The sequence below is a fragment of the Ictidomys tridecemlineatus genome, chromosome 2 (assembly GCF_052094955.1).
Source record: "Ictidomys tridecemlineatus isolate mIctTri1 chromosome 2, mIctTri1.hap1, whole genome shotgun sequence".
Classification (NCBI taxonomy): domain Eukaryota; kingdom Metazoa; phylum Chordata; class Mammalia; order Rodentia; family Sciuridae; genus Ictidomys; species Ictidomys tridecemlineatus.
Window position 1 is genome coordinate 7,447,329 of NC_135478.1, and position 18,877 is coordinate 7,466,205.

At 38.8% G+C, this 18,877-nt stretch overlaps 1 protein-coding gene across 2 annotated transcripts in view; it reads right to left on the reverse strand.

Moving 5' to 3' along the window:
• The window catches only part of LOC101973136 (uncharacterized), a 37,593-nt gene extending 28,529 nt beyond the window's left edge, over positions 1–9,064 (reverse strand). The window contains exons 1-3 of one of the 2 annotated variants that reach the window (XM_078028752.1): positions 8,573–8,906; positions 6,485–6,537; positions 4,770–4,896 (exon numbers count right to left, since the gene is read on the reverse strand). Coding sequence is in view for 1 of the 2 variants with exons in the window: in XM_078028759.1 (XP_077884885.1) it covers positions 4,770–4,896; positions 6,485–6,532 (175 nt within the window). In the remaining variant the exon portion in view is untranslated. The other variant, XM_078028759.1, reaches the window with a different exon arrangement.
• Positions 9,065–18,877: the final 9,813 nt, after the last annotated feature.

An 18,877-nucleotide genomic window follows, 5' to 3' on the forward strand; every position in this document is an offset into this window, starting at 1 on the left:
GAGAAAACTCCCAATTACTAAAATACAAGATGAAGAAGGAAATATCACAATGGACACTTCTGAAATACAGAAGATAATTACAAACTATTTTGAGAATTGATAATCTAATAAAATAGAAAATATTAAAGATATCAACAAACTTCTAACGATATGTGACCTACCCAAACTGAATGATGAGGTCATACATGCTTTAAATAGATCAATTTTCAAGTAATAAAATAGAAAACACCATTAAAAGCCTACTAACCAAGAAAAGCCCAGACCAGATGGACTCTCAGCTGAGTTCTATAAGACTTTCAAGGAAGAATAAATACTAATACTCTTCAAAGTATTCCATGAACTAGATAAGGAAGGAACCCTTCCAAATTCATTCTATGAGGCCAATATCACCCTGATACCAAAACCAGACAAAGACACATCAAGCAAAGAAAACTTCAGACCAATATCCCTGATGAACATAGATGCAAAAGTTCTCAATAAAATTCTGGCAAATCACATACAAAAATATATTTAAAAGATAGTGCACCACGATCAAGTGAGATTCATCTGAGAGATGAAAGGTTTGTTCCATATACAGAAATCAATAAATGTAATTCATTATATTAATATACTTAATATATTAATATAATATACTTAATATATTAATATAATATACTAGACAAAATACACACACTTTCATGCTCAAAATACTAGAAAAACTAGAGGTAGTAGGAACATATGTCAACATTGTAAAAGCTATATATGCTAAACCCGAGGCCAGGATCATTCTAAATGCAGAAAAATTGAAAGCATTCCCACTAAAAACTGGAGCAAGACAAGGATGTCCTCTTTCACCACTTCTATTCAACATCATCTTTGAAACTCTAGCCAGAGCAATTGGATAAAAGAAAGAAATTAAAGAAATAAAAATCGATAAAGAAGAACTATCACTATTGTTGATGACATGATTCTATATCTAGAAGATCAAAGAAATTTACCAGAAAAATTCTAGAATATGTGAATTCAGCAAAGCAGCAGGATATAAAATCAACACCCATAAGTCACACACATTCCTATACATCATCAATGAATCCACTGAAAGAGAAATTAGGAAAACTAACCTATTCACAATAGCCCCCCAAAAAAACTGGGGATCAATCTAACAAAAAGACCTCTACCATGAAAACCAGAGAACACTAAAGAAAAAAATTGGAGAAAATTCCAGCAGATGAAAAGATCTCCCATGCTCCTAGACAGACAGAATTAATCCAAAAGCATTATTCAGATTCAATGCAATACCTATTAAAATCCCAATGACATTCTTCATAGAAATAGAAAAAGCAATCATGAAATTTATTTGGAAAAATAAGAGACCCAGAATAGCTAAAGCAATCATTAGCAAGAAAAGTGAAGCAGGTGGCATCACAATACCAGATCTTAAACTATACTACACAGCTATAGTAACAAAAAACAGCAGATTGATACAAGTCTATTTTGGCACCAAAATAGACTTGTATCAACCAATGATACAGAATAGAGGACACAGAGACAAACCCACATAAATACAGTTATCTCCTGCTAGACAAGAATGCCAAAAAACAATCACTGAGAAAAGATAGCCTATTCAACAAATGGTATGGCAAACACTGGAAATCCATATGTAGCAAAATGAAATTAAACCTGTATCTCTCACCCTGCGCAAAAAATCAACTCAAAGTAGATAAAAAACTTAGGCACTAGAAGAGAAACCCTATGCCTAATAGAAGAAAAAAATAGGCCCAAATATTCACCCACATTGGATTAGGATCTAACTTCCTTAACAAGACTCCTAAAATGCAAGAAGCAAAGTCAAAATAGTCAATAAATGGGATGGATTCAAATTTAAAAGCTTCTTCTCTCAAAGGAAACAATAATGTGAAAGAGAGCCTACAAATTGGAAGAAAATCTTAACCACATGCAACTCCAATAAAGCATTAATCTCTACAATATATAAAGAACTAAAAAACTTGACAGCAAAAAAACAAATAACCCAATCAATAAATGGGCTAAGGAACTAAATAGACACTTCACAGAAGAAGAAATACAATCAATCAACAATTTGCATTTCTTCTTTTTTTAAAAAAAATAATCGTTTTTTTAATATATTTATTTTATTTATTTATTTTTATGTGGTGCTGAGTATCCAAACCAGGGCCTCGCACATGATAGGCAAGCTCTCTACCGCTGAACCACAATCCCAGCCCACATTTCTTCTTTTGAAAAATCTGTTTAGTCCCTTTTGCCCATTTCTTGACTGGATTATTTGGTTTTTGTTTGCTTTGGGTTTTTTGTTTGTTTGTTTGTTTGTTTTGTTCTGCTGTTGAATTTTTTTGTTCCTTGTATATTCTGGATGTTAATTCCCTGTCAGAGGAGTAGGTGGAAAAGATTTTCTCTCATCCTCAAGGCTGTCTCTTCGCACATAATCATTCTTTCACTGCGTTATACAAAGAAATCTTAAAGATCAATAATGAGAACAAAAAAATACCATAAAAATATAGCCAAATACCTAAACAAACACTTAAACAAATACAGACAAATGGCAAGTAAAAAAGTAAAAGTATGCTCCACATCCAAAAATCACCCAGGAAAAACAAAACAGTGACACACCTCTACATGCCTTATTGAACAGCCAAAATCCAGAAAATTGACAATACCAAATATTGGCAAAAATGTAGAGAAACAGGAACTCTCATTCATTTGAATGCAAAATGGTACAGCTACTTTCGAAGACAATCTGGTGGTTTCTTATAAAATTAAAAATACGCTTACCATGGGGCTGGGGCTAGCGCTCGCCTAGCACATGTGAGACACTGGCTTCAATACTTGGCACCACATAAAAATAAAGAAATAAAGATATTGTGTCCATCTAAAAAATAAATATTAAAAAACTCTTCTTACCATATGATCCAGCAATTAAATTGTGTCCCTTGGCATTCATCCAAGGAGTCAAAACTGCACACAAAAGGCTACACGTTTATGAGAGCATAATTCATACTTTTCAAAACCTGAAAGCATCCAAGATGCCCTTTAGTAAACGGGATGATAAATAAACTGTGGCACATTTATACTACAAAATATTATTCAACAGTAAAAGAAAAATCATAAAAAGACATGAACAAAACATTACCGAGTGAAATAGGCCAATGTGAACAAGCTACATACTATATAAATTCCAACTTTATGACATTCCATAAAAGATAAAAAATATACAGATAATATAAAGACCAGTGGCTGCCAAAGAGTTAAGACAGAGTAAGGGTTTAAAAAGTGAGAGCACAGAAAATTTTTAGGGGAATAAAACTACTCTATGTATTACTATGATGGTACATATCATTGTACATTTGCCCAAAGCCATACAATGTACAACACCACAAATGAACCTTAATATAGGCTATGGACTCTAGTTAATGATGAAGATGTGTCAATGTACGTTCATCATTTGTAAATTAAACATGGACCATTCTGGTGTAAGATGATCATAGTGAAAGGGGCTGTCTGTGTTGTGAGGACAGTAGTTGTTAGAAATCTCTCTACCTTGCACTTAATTTTGCTTAGAAACTGAAACTGCTCTAAAAATTAAAGCCTGTTACTCTGGGGCATGGTGGTGCACACCTATAACACCAGCTATTCAGGAGGCTGAGGCAGGAAGATCCCAAATTTCAAACCAACTTGGGCAACTTAGCAAGACCTTTTCACAAAATATAAAAGAGCTGGGGATTTCGCTCAGTGGTAGAAAGCCCCTTGGTTAAATTCTCAGTACCACATAAACACGCACATACATACATACATACATATGTGCATACGTACAAATATACATACACACATACATTTTTTTAAAGACTATTTTGAAAATGTTCACCCATATTCAGAATGTTGCCTTATAAGGAAACAAGGTCTTTGTCAATATAGTAAAGTTAAGATGAGGTTATTCTGGATTAAGATGGACCCTAAATCCAATGACTGATGTCCCTATATGGACAAAGATTAGAAACAGGTACACAGGGAAGGTAATGGTGGAGGCAGAGACTGGAGTGATACATCTATAACCAAAAAGGACTGCCAGCAACCACCAGAAGCTAGAAAGAGACAGGGAGGGACTTTTTCCTTAGAGCCTTTAGAAAGAATATAGCTCTGCTGACACCTGGTTTCACACTCCCAGATGCCAGAAACATGAAAGAAAAATTTCTATACTTTTTACCCAACAGTTTATGATACTTGTTCATAGAGAGCCTAAGAAACCAATATAATCTACCCCATAGACTCATCTCTAAATCATCCAAAAAGCAGCGCAAATTCTCTAGTAGGTACTTTCTAACACCCTCTTACTAAGACACCCCTTAACACCCCATGGGTATGTTCTCCCATGACTGCAAAATAAACCCCGCTTGTTTAACTTACAGGTGTGCTCCTGGTGGTCTCTGGGTAAAGGGCATTCATAGCAGTAGACTCTTCAAAGGTCTCAAATCACAAACTCTCCCTGTGCCCCAGAGAAGCCCCTCAATCCCCACACATTCAACACTTAATAAGCCTCAAGGCTTTCAGCCACAAAAAGAAAAAGAAAAAACAAGTTTAATATGCCCCTGTTCATTTTCATGAAGAACCTTCCAGATCGTAAGCACCCTGTGGTCAGTGACCACGTTTGTCTTATTTACCAAGTATTCCCACTCCTCAGCACAGATCCTGGAACAAGGTCAACTAGCAGATAAAATTGTTTTCTAAACCACTACATGAACCAACATTGCTAATCTTACCTAGTGAGACCAGGTTCTGGAAGGTTTCCAGCATCACATCTCTGTAGAGGCTCCTCTGAGCAAGATCCAGCAAAGCCCACTCCTGCTGGGTAAAGTCCACAGCCACATCCTCAAAGGTCACCGAGTCCTAAAAGATGCCACAAACTCTGTTTAGAAAGGTACAATTCCTCCACTGTGTGCGAGATGATGCGTGAGGCTGACAGCACTGGGGACCTGAGAATCAATTCAGGGGAGGTTCAGAAGATTCTGTGGTCTCCCCAAGTCTATATCAGGACTCCATCAGCAGATCTCTTTCCCTTTCTACTCACACATACTTAGTGACTAAACAAATCCTGTCTAAAAGCCAAAATACTTCTAAACTACTACATTAGTCTCTTTGCAGTTGATAGTAATGAAATAAGAAAAAAAAAAAATCAAAGTTACTTTCCTTCGAACCTGCACAGAACACTGGATATTAGGTATGTGGGTAATTTTCCACACACATCAAGCAGTTCTCCAACAGACATGAGCTAGGTTTCCTGTTATTCAATAACATTCTTACACTATCTACATGGACAGCTTCATCCCACAGGTTGAGGGCTCAGTCCCACAAAACTTGCCTATACTTCAATCAACATAACAACTAGTACATTGTCATTTATACTTCTGACCAAATGGCTACATCTCAGGGTCCCCACTGTACCCTCCTTGAGTTGGATAATATGCTGGGATGGCTTACAGAATCTAAGCAAACACTTCCTTGGGCTTATACTTTGTTATAAATACAGAGAACTATACAGATAAAGAAATATATATGGCATAGCAGGGTAGGAAAAGCTGCAGAACTTCCATGCCTACTGGGGTGCCTCGTATCAGGAACCTCTACATATTCAGCTATACAGAAGCTCCCTAAATTCATTCTTTTTGGTTCTCACAGAGGAATTACTAAAAGCATGGCTATTCAAATTAGCAATTTAAATAATCAATTTAACCTTCAGTACCTCTCAACTTCAAGGTTAGTGGATAGGGCTGAGGAGTCAAGCATACCTTAGTTCTTCTGGACCAGCAGTCATCCTAAGGCTCTGTCCTGGTCACCAGTCATCATACAAAGCTACTCTTATCACTCCAGAAACATTTGAAGGGTTTTAGGAACTCTATGCCAGGATATGGGACCAAGACCACATATTGGACAATATCATATTATTCCTTATACAGAAATCCTTCCTTATTCAAGAATAACTTCACCTGCTACTTTATTCCTATTAGGGATTGAGCACAACATCAAACTCAGGTTTAAATCTTGATGAGGTTTTAATGAATGAACAAACAGAGAGTAAATGGGAACTTTTCCTTTTTCACCCCTCACAATCCTGAGAGGCCCAAGAGCCTGCACATCTTTCAAGTCAGGCCCACAGCTGGCTCAGTTTCATAGTATTGTGGCCTGGGCTCACCAAACTATAGCACATGCACTTACTCTAGCCTATCACCTACTTATGTAAGTAAAGTTTTATTGCAATACAATAAAACATTTGTTTATGTTCCTCTATGAATATTTTTGGTATTAAAATGACAATTTCCATGTAATAGAAATTCTATGACCTTCAAAACCTAAAATACTTACCATGTGATCCAAAAAAAAAAAAAAAAAAGCGGATTGCTAACCTGTGCTCTAAAATAGCAGCAGGATATCAAATAAAATAGAAGTATTCTTTTAGAGCATTATACCATTTTCTTACCTGCATCATACTTTTCTGTAACCCAACACTTATTCTTTCTTCCTCCATGTCACCTTCATAAAGAAAAATAAAAGACATTGAGAAGTTATAGTTAAGACTGAAGCTGACATGGGAATCCAACCCTCCAGAGAATTCCCATACTCATGAGCCTGGATATTGTAGCACATCCATTACCAGTGACAACTCAAAACACATACCATGACTCCCAAGTAAATACAAACTTGAACTTGTGTGAAACTGGCACAATCCTTTCTCCCCTAGAGATACAAAAAACACTCTTACCCTTGTCAATGATACAAAAGAGGTTAATAGTAACATTTTATTAGTAAATTAACTCAAGTCTTAAGAACATCTGGCTGTCCATTTCCCCATAACAAAAAGCATAAAATGTATCAAGTAGTGCCTTCAACCCTAAAAATATATATTCCCTGACTCATATCTAAGAAAGCACTAATTTACTTAAACACTAGGCTTCTTGGGGCTCCTTGACCAACATTTTTACTTGTTTACCATTTTACAGGATAATAGGCATTACTACAAAGCCCTGAACACTGCTGTCATCCCAAATCCACCCAATGGGCTCCACAAAACCTAATTTCTGAGAAAGAGAATCAACCTATTTGTTATGGTTTGAATCTGGGATGTCTTTCAAAGCCTCGTGTGTGGAAGGCTTGGTCTCCAGTGCTGCAGTGTTCAGAGTTTGGGCTTGGGGGAAGCGATTGGATTATAAGAGGTCTGACTTCATCAGTGGATTAATCCATTTTATGGATTAAGAGTTTGAATGGACTGCTGGGAGGTAACAGGAACTACAAGAGGTAGAATCTAGAAGAGATGAGAAAGAGGAAAAGGAAGAAGTAGTGGAGGTGGTAAGTGGTGATGGTAGTGGCAGAAGAGGAGGAGGAAGAAGAAAATTTCATTTTATCTAGTCATTAAAAGAATCATATTTAAAACATGCACAAGGAAACAGAAGTTGCAAATTGTTTTACAGAAAGTTTCACAAAATAAGTAGGAAATTCATAATTCCAGAGTAGAGAGGGAAGATAATTATCTACTTCCAACACCAGAAGGGTACAACTAAAAAATATGCCAGATTACATACAAAGTACAAATAATACAAAAGTATTGGTAACAGTTGAAAAATGAACAATAAGTATAAATCACAATTTAAGTTCATTTCATCCAACAATGACGAATACTTAAAAACTGAATCATTAAAAAAAAGAATAAAACTGAATCACTGAGACTCAGTGGTACGGTGTCTTACTTGCGTTGATTGATTGCTGGATTCAATCCCAGCACCACAAGAATAAAATAAACAAAAATTAAATCACTGATTAATGAAATTCACAGTATTCATAGAAAGGTTATTTGACATATTCCCTTAGACACAAAGAAATGACTAATCTATTTCAGTGTACATTGCTAAGGCCATTAGAAAGGATTAGATTTTATACGTTAAAAAATGCAAACATTCTATTTAATAGTGAAATACTGATTAATTTTCTCTGAAATCAGGAACAAGGCAAGAATGAAAATTATATGCTAATCTCCATTCACCTGGGAGTCCTGGCAAGTGCAGTAATTAGAAACAAAAAAAATGGAAAACACAAAGATTGAGGAGAAAAAAATTCAAACTGGCACATTTTCTGTGCAAAATTAAAAGAATCTATAAATAAGTGACCAAGCTTGCTTTTTTTTTTTTTTTTTTCCTTTCTCTCCCTGCATTTTGCAGTACTAGGGATTGAAGCCAGGGGCACTCTACCACTGAAGTACACCCCTGGTCCTTCTGATTTTTTGTGTAGAGATAGGGCCTGCCTATATTGCTCAGGCTGCCCTTGAACTTGGGATCAAGTTCTACCTCAGCCCCGAGTAGCTGGGATTACAGGCGTACACCACCGCGCCAGGCTAAAATGCATCACTTTATTAAGGATGAAATGCACTTGCCCAGGAGGCGGGTTAACAGTATTTTAAAATCAGCTTCCTCTTGTGTATCTGAATGCAATGCGTCAAACAGGCCCCAGGTCCCGGGGAACTCTCAGACCCGCGCTGGGCAGTGCGCGAGGCCCAGGGGCAGCGGGCCGAGCTCACCCCACGCCGGGTGTGTGCAGACCAGCGGACCCGCACAGGCTCCGGACCCGGACCCCGACGCAGGCGAGGCCTCTGCTCTCCGCAGGGAGAGGTCTCGGGACTCCCCAGCTCAGGCCTGCAGGAGACGCGCCCGCCGCTGGCGCAGCCCGGAGTCCCCGCTGCGGTCACCCCGACGATCGCGGCTCCGGCGGAGCCGAAGGGACTCTGGGCCGCGCGGGTGAAGGGGGCCCGGGGACGGCGGACGAGCGGAAGCCAGCCTTCCGCCTCCCGCGGGGCCTGGACAAATAGGATGCGGCGGCGGAAGAGAGAAAGTCAGCCTTCCACCTCCCACGGCCCATACCTGGATGGCGCCGGGCAGAGACGGATAGGATGCCCACTGAGGCAAGAATATATCTCACGCGCGGGCTGCAGCGCAAAGTGTCATGGCGGCTTCAAGCACGCAATGAGGTACCTCGCGCCTGCGCAGACTCGCTCTTCTGCCTCCGGCTACCCCCCTCCCCTTTCTGAGAAACGCTCTGCGTAAGGGGCGGGGCTTCAGGAGCTGGGCGTGGCGCGGGGCGGCCCACTCAGTCCGTCGCCACACAGAACGTGCTAATTTTCCCTGGGGTTGTAGGTAAGAAAAGAACCAGAACCATGGACGAAGCTGGGGAGGGACCAGGCTAGCCCGCCGAGTGGACTCAGGTGAGACCAGGTCAAGGGTCGTGGCTTTTAATATTCCAGAGGTTGGGTCTAAGATGGGATGTGGTTGCCAAGGGAGACCCCTGGAAATTCCTAGAGGCGGGGCTAAGGTTAGAGCCTGTCACACAGGTTCCCTGAGGCCCAGGAGTAGGATGCTCATCAAATGCATTAATACCCTAGCTAGAGCGCTGTCCACAGGCCATCATGCTTAAAACTCTGAGTCTACCAACCTGTGCGATAAACTCTTTTCCATTGATTCAGTCCTTTAGGTCTTTACTTTTCCCTTTCATTGTTTTATTGACTATTGCTCTGCTAGAGGAAAGCTATTGAAAAGTATTTAATTAGGTCCTTCTATCTGGAAACCTTGCTGAACTTTAATATCTGTAAGTTCCTTATTTTGGACTTAAATATAAATAATATTTCCTGTGCATTTTTGTTATTATAATATTCATAAGTCGTTTATTTTTCTTCTTGTTTGTGAAGGGCCTCCTAACTATAAGTCAGATTAAGAAATAAGGTATTCATGTCTTGGTTAATAATAATCACCAAGGTTCCCATGTTAGCTGCAGTTTGTGGCTTTTATTAACTCCTGTTTTGAATCTGCTTTGTGAAGACATTTTATCAGTAGTTTTGATAAATATTATCCAATGTGTATGAAACTATTAAGTTCATAATAGTTTACTCCAACTTAATTTATGATGTCATGTCTGTAAGAAGCAGACACTCCCGTCCAAACCTAAAGAATAGATTAAGAAACAAAAGGTATAGCCAAAAAAAGCAAAAAATATGATTTTCCTTTCCCCCAAGGCCAGGTAGGGCTGAAGGCAGATTGCTTTTTAGCAAAGAAAGCATGTGGAGAATCAGTACAGTGAACTCATTTATAGAATTATTCTCTTAACCTAGTGTTCCCACCATCTCCATCTATTTGTCCCCTTACACCTTACATCTAAATCTGTCTGTCCCCTTGATATAGGACAGATGTGGCTGGACACCAGAAATCAGGTTTATTTTAGCTTCAGAAGTCCAGAGGATGCTAATGCCTAAAACGCTTTGGACCCTGAATCTGAAAATTCTTTTAGACTTATACTCAGTGGGGTGGTTACATGTCACTGGGTGGGTACAAAACAGTTACTCTTTGTCCCACATTTTTAGGCTAGACAGAGGTTTCACAAATTTTGTCTGCAAACCTGGCATTTATAAGAAAGAGGAAGCTACAACCCACAGAAATTTTTGCTGATATCCTATTGATACCCTTTGAAAAATTCTCTCTGACAAGGAAAAAAGCTTAATTGTGGCAAGGTCTTTTGGATGGGGGTAACTGGTCTGCTTCACCCTTACAAAGTGGTAAAGAAATTTTTTTTTCAATGCTAGGGATCGGACCAGTGTGTTGCACATGCTAGGCAAGGGTTCTACCACTAAGCTACACCCCTACCCCAGAACAAATTTTATTTAGGACAATTGCAGTAGGGGAGTAGAGACTTCAGTATAGAACTGGACTCAATTCTGAATACAGCACAGATAAGTGGAAATTTATATGCCAAGGAACATGGTGGTGGTTCTAGGTAGACATGAGCTTTGGGAACAGGATCTTTAAAGGGTTAATTCTCTGTATAAGTGAAGAATATGGAAAACAACATCTCCTTAGAAAAGGGAAATGACAACCCCCAGGACTGAGAGAGGACAATGGGTCCTGGGAGAGAAAAGGCAAACAAAGTGCCTTGTGCCCTCTCTGGTCTTTCCTCCTTTCCCAGTATCCTGGAGGGGAAGGCAAACAAATGGGCTCTGGGCTCTGGATTATTATCCCAGTAACAAAGAGTTTCAAGCTTTTACAACTGTTTTTCTGACTTAGATTTTTAACCTGCACAGCTAGTTTCCTGACTGTCCAGTTTAGCTAGTCAAAGTGTGATGTTTGACCTGAGGAGGGGAAATATTTCTACTGGACTTTCCTCCATCCAATGTCTACTTCAGAATTCACTAGTGTATGGTGCATCTCTGCTGGGTTATAACTAAAAAAACACAGATCGAACGCCCCTCTCCTGCTTGGAGCCCATTGAGTGCCTGCTCAGTCCCTAAGATTGCTATCAATTCAGTCTCACACAGGAGCTTCCTGATGCAGAACCTTGGAAGGAAGAAACATGATCATGGAGGCCAGTGGATCAAATAGATCAAGCTGAAGGGCTACAGGCTGATAATTGACATTCATATGACCTTGGAGGTTCAATGCAAAAATCTCATAATTAGACAAATTGATCCGTGTTATCTAAATCCTGAAGGATTTCAGTATTTCAATATTGAGTATTGTGATGCCTCCAGCTCTACTCTGCTTTGGTTATTCTGCATCTGAGTTGCATTGGCTATTCTGAGTCTCTTGTACTTCCACACAGATTGTAGAACTGTTATTTTCAGTTCTTCTCAGAACTATATTTTGATGAGTATTGCATTGACTCTTGTAGATTGCTTGGTAACGTGGCCATTTTAACAATATTGATTTTTTCTAACTCTGAACATAGGAGGGCTTTCCATTTGCTGAGAGCCATAGCCAAGTAAGAATGATGCATGGCATTTTTGGTTGAAAGGTTGTCGCGACCCCTTGCCCGCAAGGAAGACGAAACTCGGGAATCTTCTTTCAGCGGTTTATTCAGGCCCTTGATATTTCTTCTACTAATCCCTAGGATGCCCCTCCCAGCCTTAATAAAGCATCTCAAGCCCCAATGCGAAGCCGCCACGTGGAGCTTTCTCATAGGGTGCTGAAAAACCATGCGCCAACTCTCCCAAATAAGGAGTTGTTTGTCACATACCACAGCGGAGTCAGCACCATCTTGTAATGGCGACCATAGTCTGCATAAATGGCAGAGGAGGCTCACCACAAAAGGTGACCCTGCTCAGGGATTAGGGTGGCTCCAGGTTTAGGGTGGATCCTGCTGGATTAGGGTGGCTCCACGTTTAGGGTAGATCCTTCTTGGAATAGGGCATATCCTGCTGCCTCAGGCGCCCACTCCTTGAGTTCCCCTGGAGTTCTCACGGGGTTCTGAGAGTATTGGTACCCAGAGCCCGGTGGAGGGAGTGTATTTCCCCAGAACATGCCTGTAGAGTGCCGGTGAGAGTTCAGGAAAAAAGAGTTACTGTTGGAATCTACAAGGCTTTTGTGGTGGCTCGGTTATTTTGTGCCCAGCCAGACTGCAGCATCCATTTTCTGGTGTCTTCTCTCTTTTTCCAGCCTTCCATACTTTTCTTGGAGGAGGTCTTTCATCTCTTTGGTTAAATTAAGTCTGAAGATCTTTTGAGGCTAGTGTGAATGGAACTGTTTTCCTGATTTCTTTCTCCACATATTCATTATTGACATGTAAGAAAGCACCTGGTTTTTGTGTGCTGATGTTGTATACTACAGAATTGCTCAATATGTTTATAAGCTCAAGAAACCTTTCCTCAGCTGCTTTCTCAAGGCAGTTCCCATCCCAACCCTGCCACTCCTGCCCAGTCTCACTAGAGGGAGCTTTCCAAAGTTCTCCTCCAGGGAGATCTCCTCCAGCTGTGTGCATGTCCAAAAGCTTTGAGAGATGGAGATGAGCCAGAAAACACATGGGGGTCTGTCTCCCATGGTGATCTATCCAACACTGGGCTACCCTGACCCCTGCTCTCCCAGGCTGCCCACAAAGGGCTTACTAGGACTAGGACTAGGTCAGTCCCACAGGGGAGACAGTTTAGGGCAAGTCTTTGTCAGACTCCATCTGCTTATGCAAGATAGGGTTTGGACTGCTGTCCCTTGTATGGGCATTGCAGACTCTCTCTCTCTTTGCTATCCAGGCATGTCCTGCCACCTGGACTTCTAGCTCCTCTGTCCTCTGATTGCTCAGGTCTTGACAATTCTGCTGTGGAGTCTCCTTAGGAAACTTTTCAGGTTGTAGTTGAAGGGATTCAGGGTAAGGATGAACACGGTGTAAATGACAAAGGTCACCAAACACTTTCTGGGATATTGACATAACTGAACCAAGGCACATTCCAATGATGATTTCACATTATAAGCCAACAACTGACAGAAGAGAACCAGAGTTACAGAAGCATTTATACATCCCACATGGTGATGGGATTCTCAGATTGGTGGAGACCATATTTTAGAAAGATAAAAGAATTCCTGATGGGAAAAACACAAATATTCCACAATACTTAACAATTATATTAGAGAAGGTATCAGGACAGGTGACATTAAAGAGATGAGAAGGATCACTGAAGAATTGAAAATTTCTACATCCATATACTAAAAATATTATGATACAATCAAATTATGCACCTAAGTGTCCCAAGGCTAACCAAAAGACACCAAACTAAGAAACCCGGAGTCAAGGGTTCTTGATGATGGGGTAATGCAGGGAGAAATTCATGGCCACAACATGTCCTAGGCAATGACAGCAACATACCATCTCTACTTCAAAAAAAAACAAGAAAAAAAAAGAGCCATCTGTGTAATGCAGTCCACATGGGAAATGATTCTATTGTGATTTTGGATGTTCACAGTCATTCTTGGGACCCTGATGAGGTGAAACAGAGTCAGCCAATAACAGGTTGGAGAGGAGTACATTTGAGTGTGGAAGTGGAGGTCAGAGCTGACAGCCAGAATGATGAGCATGTTTCCAAGAACAGTGGCCAGGTACATGCACAGGAACAGTCCAAAGAGGAATGATTAAACTGGACCATGGGAGGTACCCAGGAATAAGCATTTCATGACATATATAAGGTTTTCTAATATATTGTTTGGAAACATTCTGGGAAAATAAAGAGTGTTGGATAAAAGAACAAATAAGCAAGGGAGGAAGATTACCTCTAGATAGTGAATAGGGGTGGGAGGGAAAGGGAGGGAGAAGGGGAATTCTATGCTTAGTGAAAGGAGACCTTCATCATTATACAAAATATATGTATGAAGCTGTGAATTTGGTGTCAACATACCTTATATATAATCAGAGATATGATAAATTATGGTACAATAGTGTATTAAGAATTATAATGAAAAAATAAAGAAATAAAAGAACAATTAAAACACCCACCACTCAGTATATATTTTGAATTCAGGTATTCAAAGTAAGATATTCACTCTTGAGGTACACACACCTTCTGCAATACTTCTCAGTGACAAAGCAATTTTTACAACACTTAAGTTACGTATTCTGTGCTATTGTCTATTGACACCTACTTTAGAGACACTCAGTTGAGCATGATATCATAAAAAGCCAAGACCATTAGAGATAAATTCATGGTAACTAAAATAAATACAACTCTTTGAATAAACATATAGAGAATAATAAATATACTTCCCCTTTTAATAAAAATCACTTTTAGAATGGAGATGTTGCTCAATGGTAAAGTGTTTGCCTTTCATGCACAAGGCCCTCGATTTTTATCCTCATTACCACCAAAAAAAGAAAATTCACTTATAAAAGAAAATTAAGAAACAATTCAATATTATTGCTAACTTTATTCTATAAAAGTGGCACTTACCATCTGTATTTACAATGCTTGTGAACTTAATCCTAGTGGCTCAGTTAGCTGAGGCAGGAGAATCATGAGTTCAAAGTCAGCCTCAGCAACTTAGCAAGGCACTGAGCAACTCAGCAAGACCCTATCTCTAGATAAAATATTAGAAAAATGGCTTGGGATGTGGCTCAGTAGTTAAGCACCCCGGGGTTTAATCTCCAGCACAAAGAAGAGGAAAAAAACAAAGAATGCTTGTGAACACTCTATAAGAACTAGGACTGCCTTATCCAGACCTTAATTTATGATCAATAGTTAATGACTAGAAAACATTGTGTGCCAGTTATTCCAGCAGTTTTTCAACATTTTTGAGACTTCTCATTTCTCTTCTTTCTACATGAAGCACTCAGTCAAATAACATTTATCTTTTAAAAATCATTAAATATATGACTCACTTGCCATGGTAAACTAAAAATTTTAATATAGTTTAGTTAAATCTACATAATCATACATCACTGACCACAAATGTAGTATTACCATACACTATGCCTCTCAATAATTAAAACATAATGAAGTTTGAAGTAACATTTTTGAAATTTTTATTTAACATGGTTTTTCCATATTTTTATTGGTGCATTGTGGTTGTACATAATGGTGGGATTTGTTATTACATATTCATATATGCACACAATATAACAACATAATTTGACCAACATCACTCCTCAGCATTTTCACTTTCCCTCCCCCCACTCCCCCGGTCCCTTTCCTCCACTCTAATGATCTCCCTTTGATCTTCATGAAACCCCTACCCCACATTTCTTTTCCTTTTTTCTCTTTAGTTTTCACATATGAGAGAAAACATGTGACCCTTGACCTTCTGAATTTGGCTTGTTTTACTTAACTAAAGATCTCAAATTCCATCCATTTTCCTGCAAATAACATGATTTTGTTTTTCTTTATGGATGAATAAAATGTGTATGTTTTGTGTATGTGTGTGTGTGTGTGTGTGTGTGTGTGTGTGAGAGAGAGAGAGAGAGAGAGAGAGAGAGAGAGAGAGAGAGAGAGAGAGAGAAAGATTGTCTTTATCCATTCATGTGTTGTTAAACACCTAGGCTGGTTCCATAGTTTGGATATTATGAATTGTGCTGCTGTACACATGAGAATGCATGCATCACTGTAGTATCATGATGACTTTAATTCTTTAGGATAAATACCAAAGAGTGGTACAGCTGAGTGTTATGGTTGTTCCATGCCTAGTCTTTTGAGCAATGTCCATACTGTGTCCCATAGTTGTACTAATTTACAGTCCCACCCAGTGTAAAAGTGTTCCTTTTTCTCCACATCCTCTCCAACATTTACTATTATTTGAATTCTTCACAGCTGCCATCCAATATAGGTTTCTATTTATCAGCCCATTAAATCTTAGTAAAATATCTGTTGTGTAAGACAATTCTTGGCATTTTTCCCATTGACTCTCCATTTTACAGTAGTCTGGTAATACTTTTCCTTTGTTCTTTATTTTTTTGGTTGTTTTTGTTGTTGTTGTTAGTTTATTTTTCTCCCCATAAACCCTCCATTTTGTAGTTGGAGACTTTGACACCCGGGAATGTGCTAAGCCCCAGAGTTTGGGTGCTAACTTTCATACACTTACTTAATGGACTTTCTGGTCAATATTTCCTACTATAGGGACTGCTACTTCTCCATACCCTTTAAGGAAAATCATTCTCATTAAGATAAAATAAGAAGAGTCAAATATACCTCCTTTATTCCACAACAGTGGTACAAAACTGCATTTAGAATTCTTGTGAACTCTCTGTAAGAGCTAGGACTGCCCTATCTGAACTCTAGGTTAAAGTTGGTAGCTTGTCGTGTGCCATTTGTCCCAGGGTTTTTCATCATTCTTGGGTTTTCCATTTTCCCTTCTTTGTGAATAAAAGTGTTCAGTCAAATATGATTTATCTTTTAAAAATCATTTAATATATGACTCCGATTATTAATCTTGATAGATGTTAAATTTTGATAAATACACTTAGATTCCAAAAATCATATATTCTGGTTTGGATGTAATGTGTCCCTCAAAAGCTCAAGTATGAGACAATACAAGAAGGTTTAGAGAACAAATGATTGGGTTACCAGAGTCTTAACCCAATCAGTGAATTAATCACCAGGTTCTATACCAATTTGAAGAGGGCCCTGAGGAGGGCAACAGCCCTGATTCCTCTATCCTATACTCCTGCACCCAGTAGAAAGAGCAAGCAGTGGCAGCACAGCACCCTCTGAGCATCAAGCCTCAGGCCCCTGGACTGACAAAGGAAAACTGTGAACTGCCTAAAGAGGGGTCCATAGCAACCATGAGAGTGGCTCCTGTGCCCTGGCACTTTGGGGGATAAAAAGCTGAAGAGTAATGGACATCTTCTAATTGCCCAAATCCTGATGAAGTCCAGAACAATAAACCTCAATATGAATTATCTTCTCCTTCACACAGTTTACTATACTCTAACATCAACTTTGACCATACCTATATTATTCATTTTTATTTGATAGTTGTTACCTTCATAATCAATATTGTGTCCCTGACCTATTTGATTGTATTTTTCTATGTTTTAAAGCATTGAGTGGAATCATTCCATACACCCACTCCTCTTAGCCTCTCTTTTCCTCTTACATTACCAGCTACTACCTCAAATTTTGCCCCCCATTCATCTTTTTCTTCGTTTCTTACCTTGGTTTATACTATCCTTTTCTGTCTTTTCTCTTCTTCTGCCCAATTTTTCCCTCTTCCCCTTTAACACTTTATATAATGTGATAGCAATTTTATTATCTTTAATAATTAACTTTTCAACCTATTCCAGAGTACTACTACAAGTTTATACCTGGATTAGAGGAACTGTGGAGAACACTATCAACAAGTTTTTGTTTTTCTGAAGGTTGACTAGTATGTGGCTTTTCTCTGAAGTGATTGTACTTAAGGGTTTGGTGTCATCTCTCAAAGTGGTGTGATCCTGGGACTGCAGAGGACAAACACTGAGTGGAAGTGTCAATACATGGACATTCACCCAACCTAGGGCTTTGATGGGAATGTCACTAATAGTCCCTTACACAAAAGAGTAAGCTCACCTAAGTAGTTTATGATACAATACATATGGCACTGAAATGTCTTGTTTACATCCACAGCTGGATTTGATCCTGTCTTTGAAGTATTTTATATTTTATATTTTATACCACTAAATAATACTATTCTATTTTATACCACTAAAAGAGAGAATGACCTATAATGGAAATGAGAAAATGAACATTTTAGTCCCATATCGATCACCTGCTTCTATATGCAGTAAGTATATAAATCTCTCCACCTCTCTGCTTATACTCATTACTCAAAGTGGAGAGAATAGCACTCATCTCCAGGCCATGTTGGCCACCTAACGGAAAGAATTTCATTACAAAGGGAAAAAATGAGCTTAATAATGAATAAAATTTTCAAATTCCCTGGAGTCTGGAGTGATGTGAATTCAAAAATGTGTCTCAGGATGAATCATATTAACTATACCCTTCTCTTTCTTCTTTTTCTTTAGCATATCCATAGAAATAACGTTTTAAAATTTATGAGCCATCTGATTATTATTTATACTTTCTGTTGTGGCAAAATGCACATAAATAAAAATTTACCATTTCAACCATGGTTTAATTCACAGTTTGATGGTATTAATTGCATTCGTATTGATGGGAAACTATCACCAAGATCCATTCACAGAAATTCTTCACCTTTCTAAAATGAAACTTTATTCCCTTTTTTAAGTTATGGGACCAGAAAACATATGTAACAGAAAAACTGATAAATAATATGTGGTATATATTCAAAATGGAGTTTTACTGAGCCATAAAGAAGAATAAAATTGTGGCATTTCCTAGTTAAGTGGATAGAACTGGAGATATCATGCTAAGTGAAATAAGCCAGACTCAGAAAGTCAAAGGCCAAATATTTTCTCTAATGTGTAAAAGCTAGAAGGAAATATGGAAAACAATGAGGGTGGAAGATCTTGAAAACAGAAAGCAGATCAGTGGATTGAGGTAGGGGGTTGAGACAGAGGGAGGACAGATGGGGAAAAAAAAGAAATAGTGGAATAAAATTGACCAAACCATGCCATGAACATATCTTTATGTATA